The sequence below is a fragment of the Colossoma macropomum genome, unplaced genomic scaffold (assembly GCF_904425465.1).
Source record: "Colossoma macropomum unplaced genomic scaffold, Colossoma_macropomum, whole genome shotgun sequence".
Taxonomy (NCBI): domain Eukaryota; kingdom Metazoa; phylum Chordata; class Actinopteri; order Characiformes; family Serrasalmidae; genus Colossoma; species Colossoma macropomum.
Window position 1 is genome coordinate 23,712,818 of NW_023494791.1, and position 10,386 is coordinate 23,723,203.

The following is a 10,386-nucleotide window of genomic DNA, read 5'->3' on the forward strand; positions in this document are numbered from 1 at the left end:
AATAATGTTGCTAATAAGTATTGGAAGTCTAGTTATTTCCCCAATAGCATTTCGGTTTAGCCAAGGACTGTCACCTAAAATCTTTTAGACTCCAAAACTACAGAAGCAAACTTCAGACTTCCCTGATCAACTGTGTTTGGGATAAGGGCAAGACCAGGTAAATTTATTTTTTCAGTGAACTGTTCTACTAAGTTAGGATTAAAATTGGCAGGAAGGTGAATCTGCAGGTGAAAATGCCAGCAGCCACTGCCCTATAGGCGGACTGTTATTTAAGGAGTTGTTAAAGCCCTTTAAATGGCTGAATGTCTTCAAGACTATACAGCCCATCAGCCAGATATTATATTCAAGATTATACCACCTGATTACTACTAGATTCTGTAAAAGATCGGCAAGGTAAATGCTTAAGTAGTTGTGAGTATAGATGATGAAATACAGCATGTTACTCTGAGAACTAAAGACTTTTTTGATAGCCTCTTTAAAGTTGCTTTCCTTAACTTGCACCACATCTACCAGCTACCACCTGCTGCTCATGAGGCACTGCCAACAGTCCACCTGCGTTAATGAACCTCTTGAAATGCATGAAGTGAATGATCTGCATTCTACCTCTCAGACTCTGTAAGTGAGGTCCCTTTCAATGTGAAACACCTGTACGTACATTTTTTTGGTACATGACTCACAAGCTCGCAGTTTCCTTAACAGTGAAAGGAAATATGGACAGTCACCAGTAAAGAAGGAAGGTTATGTTCATTAATTCCTCATGTGTATGTTGGGTAATGACTGATGTTTGCTGGATGTATTTCCTACCTCATTTTACAAAGTGGTTTACGCCATGTCTGCTCATCATATGTCTTTATTAAGAGAGACCTTTTTACAGCTTTTGTATTGAGAAATGTATTTTAACTTTTATATGTAAATAATATTGTGATATTTTGTCTGTGTAATAAAGCAGTTATTTAAATGATTAGCTTTGTAGTCCTGAAAAGCTGTAGCCAAAGACCACTCACCAAAAATCAATATTCTCACAGCACAACACAGAAGTTCTTCAGATTACTTTGCACACCTTTTTGACAAGTGCTGATGAAATGCAGCCTCTGATGACAGCCCAAAAATAAGTCTTGGGAATAATCTGTAGCTTCATGGATAAACGACTTTCACAGTGAGCCCTTTGAGAAGCTGCTTCTCTAAAGTTTAAGGGTTCCCTGAAGGAGGACCACTGCTCGACCAACGATATTCACTCTGCCGTCATCTCTCAGTTCCAGCTCCAGCTCACCCCCACGTCTGGAGCACTGGTAAGCTGCAGCACATAAACAAACATGAAGACCACAAGAGTGCATCTAAGATTTCGTTCAATAGCCCAGTTAAAGCATGAAGACCTGTTTGAAAAGATGTATTGGACACCTAGTGCACATAGAAGTGAATTTGCCACTTGATTTGCTATAAAAGTAACTGGAGGAGGTGAGTGTTTGTTGCAGCTTTCAAAACAATGAGGATCTCTAGATGAAGAATGTCATTTATAGTAAAGTGGGGAAAAAAATCTTATTAAAACACCCACAGTACTTGGCCATGATGGGACTACAGTAATTATGATTTAACTCTTAGAATACCATGTTTAGTGCAAAATACTTAGACTAATATCTGAATTTATAAAATATTTGAATAATATAATAATACAAAGACAATCAGACTTACCTAACAGTTTCTTCTTTCCCAGTTGCTCAGACCAGTAGGCAGCCAGGACTGTATGTGCAGAGCCTTTAAAAATATTTTTTTAGGTGTATTAAAAATCATTGCCACAGCCATGAACACATTAACTTTTGACAACCCATTTGTGTTGAAAAAATGAATGAATAGTTACTGTAGACAGTCTGTAGCAGAGTTATTGGGGTTGGAACATGATAAACGTTTTGTTCATAGCTGTCGGGAAGCAAATGGATCACTGCAGCCTTTCAAATGATCCAGACATCCAAAAGGAGTGGTTGAAGGGTGTCTAATTTTGGTTTTAACAATTAGTTCTGAACATTTCAGCCTGGACTTTTTTTTATCCAGTCAATCAGAACAGGGGCTATTACATATCAATTCTTAAAGTGCAGTTAAAAAAAAAGCCCAAGGCATAAAGATATAATAATGATTACATAAAAATTAACAGTGATTATATTTGGTACATGCAACCAAACTAATGTTAGGAATGGGCTTTAGGAGGTAAAATAAGAAATGTGACTGCTTTAAGAATTAAACTTACCACAAACTGGATCTTCAAGGACCCCATGCCAAGGAGAAAAGTAGCGGGAGAAGAAGTCATATTTCACCTGGGAAGTGGATTCTCCCTTAATAGTGACAATCATGCCTTTTATCTTGCTTCCATTTTCGTGTCTCAGCAGACTCTCGGCCTCTGGCTTTATCGATGTTAAAGCTGACCTTCAACAAACAGTTGTAACAGTATTAAAGGTTAGGTATAAATGTATTTTGGAAAATGTGTTTCTCATGTTTCTGAATTAGTGACCTTCAGCTTAAAGCTGACTCAGTAAACACAGTTAACACTAACATTTCATGTGAAAGATCCCCTTTACTCTCTTAACAGTACCTGCCACATGAGTCAGCCAGACGCACTAGCAGGTTCTTTGTGGTTTTACAGAGGCAGACATCCTGAACGGGCAGATCTCCCACAGCAGCCTGTCAATTGTCAGGAAAATATTTGTCTGGAGTGAAGTATGGTGATATTTCAGGTATTGCCTGCTATATTAATAAATTTTCTTTTTAAGTTGATCTCTCTCATAAGGCTCCTAGCCTCTATAAGTTGTCTATGATGACCAAGTTAGTCAATACACTCTGTTAGTCAGCTGGACTTGAGCTGGCCAGGATCACATCTGAGTGAGGATGTCAAATATGCTTCAAAAACAAGCTAATACCTCAAATATGCTAACTAGTTGGGAAAGAGTCACCAAATGTGTCAGTTGCTGGAGTAGAAGATGCAAGGGTAAAGTTACTTGTTCAAATCTTTGCATTACACCTTAAATTGAGTAGTACTTGCTTGTAATTATTGCTTTATCAAAGGTGTGGAAAAAAACACAAGTCTCAGCAGCTATTTCTCCTTACAGGTTTTAAGCAGTCGCAACCTGCTGATCCACCTCTATTCAGTTGTGGACAGTTTGCTGGCAGTGACTGACCTTTAACCACATCAGAAAATCCACATTAGAAAATCCCCTTTCACTCTCATTTCATCCACACTTCACTTAGAAACACAAGATCAGACAGTAAATGAACTTGTCATGCTCAGTTCATTTATTATTGAAATGTAGCCTTGTAGTTTACATTTTTTGTTTACTTTTATATAAATGTTGCACTTTATTTTTTATTTATTTATTTTATGCCTTCTAAGAAAATTATACCAGCTATCCATTAAACAACACATCTTTTAGAGACAACATGAGAAATTACAAAAATAAAGGTTTGGGGAATAACCACAAAATAAATAAATAAATACATAAATCAATGTCAGTGTTAGCATTTGTGTTCTGTATGCTGTATCATACTGTGATATAACAACAACAGTACATGTTGAATTGCGATGTTTGCACAGCATTACATCCCTACCATCAGGAATGCGCTGCTGTTTTCTGTCCTATAGTAAGAGCTAACCAGTATATTTGGTACAGTCTCCCAAAGACAACATTAAAGATTTTACTTTTAGTGCAGGATCACTCTAGACGTTCCTTGCAAATGATAAACTGGCAAGCTTACCTTAAGGAGGTCCTTGTATAGACTGTGGTCCTGCATGTAAAACACAGATACACTTTAACCTGTTAACATTGCAGACTAACTAGGTACAGATGAGCATTGGTTATTACAAGTGGGCAATCCCAGCATTGTCAGAATTCAAATTCACAATCTCCTGACCTAAGGGCAAGACTTTAAACGGCTATGCCATTTGGGAACCTCATCTAAAACACTGCTGAAACCACATGCAGTTGGCCAGTGTTCTGGAGATTTAATGTGATAATGATATATCATCATGTCTCCCACCAATAACTGATAAACAGTGAAGGAAATGTGAGTGGCTATACTTGGGCCTCAGGCTTGTTCAGTGGGAAGTCCATCACTACAAATTCCCCTCGCTGGCCGACCCGCAGCTCTCCGCTCAGTGTCTCAAACACCACCACAGGGTTGACGTTTTCTGTAGGATATTACACCACAGTGAAATAACTTCAGAAATTATGTTCTTGTTGATTGTATGTAAACATGTTGCATATTATTCCCAATGTTGATACATTTATGGTATCATACCTTTCTTGTAAAAGAGCACAGCGGAGGAAGCCAGTGTTGCATGGCCACAAAGTGCAATCTCATGTATGGGAGTGAACCAGCGCAAGCTGAATCGTGCTCCTTTTAAAAAAGTAAAGTAAAATACAAATTAAATAAAAAAGGTACGTACAGTGCATCCATAAATAACTGTCCAGTTATTTTGACTCTTCATATCACACTGGATTTGAAATGAATGGATTTGAAATATCAACTATGAGGTATGAGTGCAGGATGTCAGCTTTGAGGGTATTTATATTAAATCACATGGTAATAAAAGGGCCTCATTCACCAATATCTCCCTAAGTTTCTCATAAATTTGTTTTTAATAAAGGTCCTAAGAAAAGTCTACGTCAGATTCATGACGAGTTCTTAAACTAGAGAATTACTCTCACCTTTGTGCTCTTGAGTGTGTGTAGATTTGGTTTTTACCTAAGAACAAATCCCAAATATGAAAACATTGGTGGATGTCAGAATCTTTGTGAAAACTTAAAAGTGGGTTTTAAGAAGAGATTTCTTAAGAACAATTTGTGAATGAGGCCCAAAGTTCTTTTCATATGCAGTAGCCCCATTTCAGGGGACACTCTGAATATCAGCTGATGCTGAGTATCTCTCCTGTTTATGACTTGACACTGAGCTATTTTGGCCAGTCAAGAACGATCCACTTTTGGCCCAGAAAAGCTCTAGAATTGCTTTAATATTGTAGTAGTAGTGCTACTACTAGACGTATTTAGGCCTTTTGGGGGAACTGACATGCTGTAAAGGTAAACAGTTCTGAGGCTTCTGACTGGAAAGGTATGCTTTAGATCTGGGGTGCCAAACTCAATCACTAAATGGGCCTATTAAAATTCTCAACTAATCTGAAAATAAAAAATATATTTCATCTTAATTAACATTTTGCTATGACTCAAACTGGTCATTGTTTATGCACAATATGCCAAAACTATACTAGCAAAAAATGTATTTGCATTTAGATACTGAAATAGTACATGAATACTTGAACTTTTAAAAAAAATTAAAATAAAAACAATTTGTTTTATATAAAACAATAAGATCCATTGGCTACATATAACAGTTAACCTCCTTTAAATGTATCCAGGAGTTTTTTTTAAACTGCCTATTTGCTTAAACTAGCCACCAGGCTTCTTTTATTGTTGTGGTGTAATTGCTGTCAGCATATAGACCACTGTAGTCATGTCGTCATTCTGTAGTCGGCGCCATGCTCTTTTGCCCATATTAGGAACTCCGGGTCTAAGCTCGATTCAGAACCCGATACGTTTTGTCCTGTGAACATTCTTCTCTCGAAAACCACTGGATCCTCTGAATTACGAGGTCGTTAAAGAGTTGTAATATGAATGTTGCTACATGTGAGCTAAAGCTACTGCGCACTGAATTCACGTCATTAAACTGGCAGCCTCCTTAAGCGGGTTTCAGTTCTCTGTTCTTCATCTGATGCTCACTGAAACACGACAGATCTTTCCTTTTAGCTTGTTTTGAAAAGATCTACAAACGTACCTGCGCTCAGGCCAGTCCAGTACAGACTCAGCTTAATATCACTGCTCACCCCTGATGAACTGATTTAGGCTCTCAGAATATCCAAATTATTACTTTAATGCTGGTAACATTTTTCTGAGGACATTTTCTCGTTCCACCTTAAATGGTGCAAGAGTCACGTTCTGAACTGCTGCGCCATTTAAGGTGGAACGGCGAACTCCGAACAAGCAGCCGGCGAAAAAGAAGCTGACGAGTTTCATGGAGGGATAAGGCATCATATGAGGAGGTTTCACTATTTACGCTTAACAGCTGAGTAACATTAAATTATTTTTGCTGTTCCACCGAACTAACAGGTCAGTATTTTGTCTTGTTTGCTAATGTTTGTGATAGCTAGTCACAGCTGCTGCACCATTTAAGGTGGAACGGGAATATTCAAACAAGAAGCTGCGAAAAAAGAAGCTAAATTCAGCCTCGTAGTTTTTACACGGGTAGTATTTTTGATAAGGAGTTTTAGTCTATCAAAATATCCCACTCAGAGGTTTTATTTACGGGTATACCTGTAATTATGCGCTACGGTAGAACATTTTGATAAGGTATCACAACTCGTCAGAGCTCTGCCACAGCCCGCCTTAGTTTCGTGTAGCTAGTGACATCAAACTGATGCGCAGTAGCTTTAGCTCACATGTAGCAATATTAGTATTATAGCTCTTTAACGACCTCGTAATTCGGAGGATCCAGTGGTATTCGAGAGAAAAATGTTCACAGGACAAAACGTGTCGGGCTCTGAACATTTTTATTTAACACAGGGGGCGATAGAGGCGATTTTTCGAAAACCCTATTGATTCTGAGCTTAGACCCGGAGTTCCTAATATGGGCATAACGAGGACTACAGAATGACGGACGACTACAGTGGTCTATGGGGGAGGGCGCGCATTACGTTGCAGTGCATGCAGGGGATTGTAGTGCAGCTCATGGTGAAACGGCCTAATTAATAATTAATTTAAAATAATTTCACGGGCCGGACAGGATTGTGTAACGGGCCTTGTGTTTGACACACGGGCTTTAGATCTTAAGCAGTTCCTTTTTCCTCAATTCTTTGATTTATTCTGATGTATTTATTTCACTGTGGCATGTAGATAAAACTCTTCTTAACAGAACGAACGCCATATAATACATGATTTGTGTGAAAAGCTCATTCATACAAACCCAGTGTACTAATAAATGCAACCTCTTAACGTGTTATAGGTTGCAACTCACAGGCTCTAAGACTGAGCAGCAGTATCACCAATTCTTTCAGTCAAGCACGGTTGAGTACCTGAACAAAAATCGTCTGTAGCTTTCAGCTTTGTAATGAAGGCTGTCTCTGATAAGTTCATCTCGGCTGCAATCTTCTGATAGAGCTCTTCTTGCAGTGGCTAAAAGAAACCATGTCAGTATATGGTAGTATCAGCCCCGCGTGCTGCAAGGTGCTGGGATAAATTTAAGTCTGTTACATGAAGCGGGGGAAGGGGGGTTAAATATGGGTAAAACTTTCTCTCCATGCAATGAGTGACTTACATTCTCTAACAGACAAATTGCTGCTGGATTGCCCTCAAATGGTGAACGGGCAAATGAGTCCACGGTGAACAGGGGAATCTCCATGATTAATTCTGTCCTGAACTCAGAGGAGACTTGAAGTTGGCTTCTTGTTCGCCGGCTTCTTAGTCGAATTTGCCGGTCCACCTTAAAACGCCGCAATAGCAATATTTCGCCGCTAGAGGGCAACATTTAACTGCCTCAAAATCAAGCCATGTATGAAAAAATAAAGCTGTATTCCTGCAGACTGGACCAACTCCAGACAGGAGGGGCTTAACTCGGAATGGACCGGTCTGAGCTCCAAATGTGTTTGTGTTCTGTTAAATACTTTATTATTGGTCTAAAAAATGTATGCAAACAGAGTTAACGGTAGAGGGTCCAGCTCTCTTTACGACGATTTGTCTTCGACTTGCTTAAAGCTCAGTGCCTTTCTCAGTGTTTACCTTTTAATACAGTAGCAAGTTCCCAGAAGAAACTCAGACGTCGAAATGTCGGTCCATAAACCGGCTTTATTAAACTCAGAGAAAACACCGTCCACAGGCCAGGCCAGCTCTTACTGTCAGCCTGGCTCTCCTAAAAATAGAGAGTCCCCAGAACGAAAAGGCCACATTAAAGCTACAGAACAGCATAACTAAACTAAAGTACATTCAGGAGTGATCTCCCGGAAAGCCCATAGAAACCATTAAGTGCTTCTGTTGTTTTTTTCATGGTTTTGTAAAGTGTTTTGGCTTTTTAATAGGCTGATATCACAGTGTAAGTGATTATAATGGTTTAACAGGTGACCAGTGGCTGATTCTGAACGCCTTTCATGGTTTCCTAATGGGATCTAAAGGTGTTCTAGTGGTCTCTATAGAAAACCATTATGCCATTAGAAGGCAAAACCATTAGGTTAATGGTTTTTAATGGTCCTTTTTGAGTATTTTCTAATGTAAAAACGAGTCGTGTCTGATCTTTGCCATCTTTAATCTGATATAACCCACAAAATTAGAAACTCATCTGGGTGAGAGGCAGAGTGGCATGACGACCAAAAATGTTATGATCTCATATGAGTCCTTTGTTGCTGTAGTTAAATGATTATTGAAATAATATGAAAACAGCGGTTTGTTTCTATTCAGTTCAGAACCCCATTAAAATTATTGACTTGTACTTCATTTTTATTTGAAAAACAAAACAAAAAAAACAAACAAATCTGCACTGATCACCTTTAGGTTCGGTCGATTTGAAAGAAAGTGCTCTTTTTCAATATTCACACAGATGCACATCCACGACTTTTAGACATTTAACATGAAATCTTGGAGGGAAAGAATTATTAGGCCATGGATCAAACTTGAACCTAGCCCGTTTAACAACTCTACATTTTAGATTTTTAAAAAATCAAATGGACATCACGATCTCTCCATGTATTTAATGCACAAAAGATACAAAAAAGAATTTAATTCTAATTATCAGCAAATTCTGTTTTACAACCAGCCAGCAGGAACAAATCTGCGCCACAGAAAACACAACTAACTTCTCAACAACCAATAACGGAGCACTCTGAGTCACGCTCCTCCTATTTGGCACTGTGACCCGCCCATTTGAAGATACGCTCCTCCCATTTGGCGCTATGACCCGCCCATTTGAAGATACGCCCCTCCTATTTGGCGGTGTCGTCAGCCTTCATGCACTCCTGATCCTTTAATTTTTTCTGCTTCACTTCATACTTCACCACTCTCTGACATCTCTTCCCTGTCCTGTCCTGATGAGATTCTCTCTGTATATAATGATTCCGTCTTGCACACTCTAGATGCTCTTGCACCCCTTAAACAAAGGCTTGTGCCATCCTCCCGCACTTCTCCGTGGTTTACCATTGAGCTTAGGGCTATGAAAGCCACAGGCAGACGTCTTGAGCGGCTTTGTAGGAAAACTGGCCTTACTGTATATTCTTTAGCCTATGCAGATCATGTGTCTAGATACAGAGATGCTTTAAATAGGGCATCTCTAATACGTTCCTCTTATCTATCTTTGGTGATCCACCGTAGCTCATGCCGACCCAGGACCCTTTTCAACATTATTGACAAACTACTGCAGCCCCCAGTAGTAGCTTCTATTGGTTCAGTTAAATTATGCAATGAATTTGCTCAATTTTTCAGAATAAAATTGACTCAATCTGCCATCCCCTTACTTCTGTCTATCAGCCCACCCTGGATTTCTTCTCCCCCAATATTGCCCAGCCACTCTCATGTTTTACTCCTGTCACATCTGTTTCTGTAGTAGAGCTGATTAAAAATCCAATCCAACTCATTGTCAGTTAGATCCTGCTCCAACCTCCTTTATTAAGGAATGTATGACAGAGATAGCCATCAATATCTCACACCTTATTAATAGATGTTTTGCAACCTGTTGTGTCCCTACTGATCTCAAAACCGCTGTTGTTACCCCCGTCCTGAAAAAGCTGTTGGAAAGAGTAGTTGCTACACAGTTGCCGTCCCACCTGGAAGCAAATAATTTATTATTATTTAGAGGCTTTTCAATCTGGTTTCCGTCCCTTGCATAGTACAGAGACTGCACTTCTTAGAGTTACTAATGATCTTCTATCTGACCGCAACACTTGAAAATAGATCTAACGGATCATCAAAAGCATGAATTGCAAGAAATTTTACTGAATGATTGAAATGTCCTTTCTGCTTACTTGATGGGATCCTATCTGTACATTATCAAATAATCCTTTAAATCTCAGTTTAAATGTATAGCACACAAACATGTGTTATATAATATATAATGCATATGCAACACATTATAATTGTGAGGTTTAAGTCACTTTACTGTTTCGTCTTGTAGTGGTCCTCTGAGCCTTTATTCTTAACTAAAAAACTGGCAATGGATTATTGCACGTTTTGTGTCTTACCACCTGATGGTCATTTGATTTGTGTAACTGCAGGTTGTTATTTTTCCTTGTTATTCTTGGCAAAAGTTTCAGAATACAGTAAAGGGAGTTAATTGTTTTTAATATACCCAACTGAAAAAACACTGCATTTGTTA

The 10,386-nt window shown here is 38.8% G+C and overlaps 1 protein-coding gene across 1 annotated transcript; it reads right to left on the reverse strand.

Annotated features, from left to right (window-relative positions):
* Positions 1-832: 832 nt before the first annotated feature.
* Positions 833-7,537, reverse strand: LOC118810614 (phenazine biosynthesis-like domain-containing protein 1). Its single transcript, XM_036574521.1, has 9 exons — positions 7,348-7,537; positions 7,106-7,205; positions 4,282-4,380; positions 4,062-4,171; positions 3,739-3,768; positions 2,582-2,670; positions 2,240-2,415; positions 1,690-1,752; positions 833-1,294 (listed from the first exon to the last, which is right to left on the reverse strand). The coding sequence occupies exons 1-9, from the start codon at positions 7,429-7,431 to the stop codon at positions 1,182-1,184; spliced, it is 864 nt and encodes a 287-aa protein (XP_036430414.1). The 5' UTR covers positions 7,432-7,537; the 3' UTR covers positions 833-1,181.
* Positions 7,538-10,386: the final 2,849 nt, after the last annotated feature.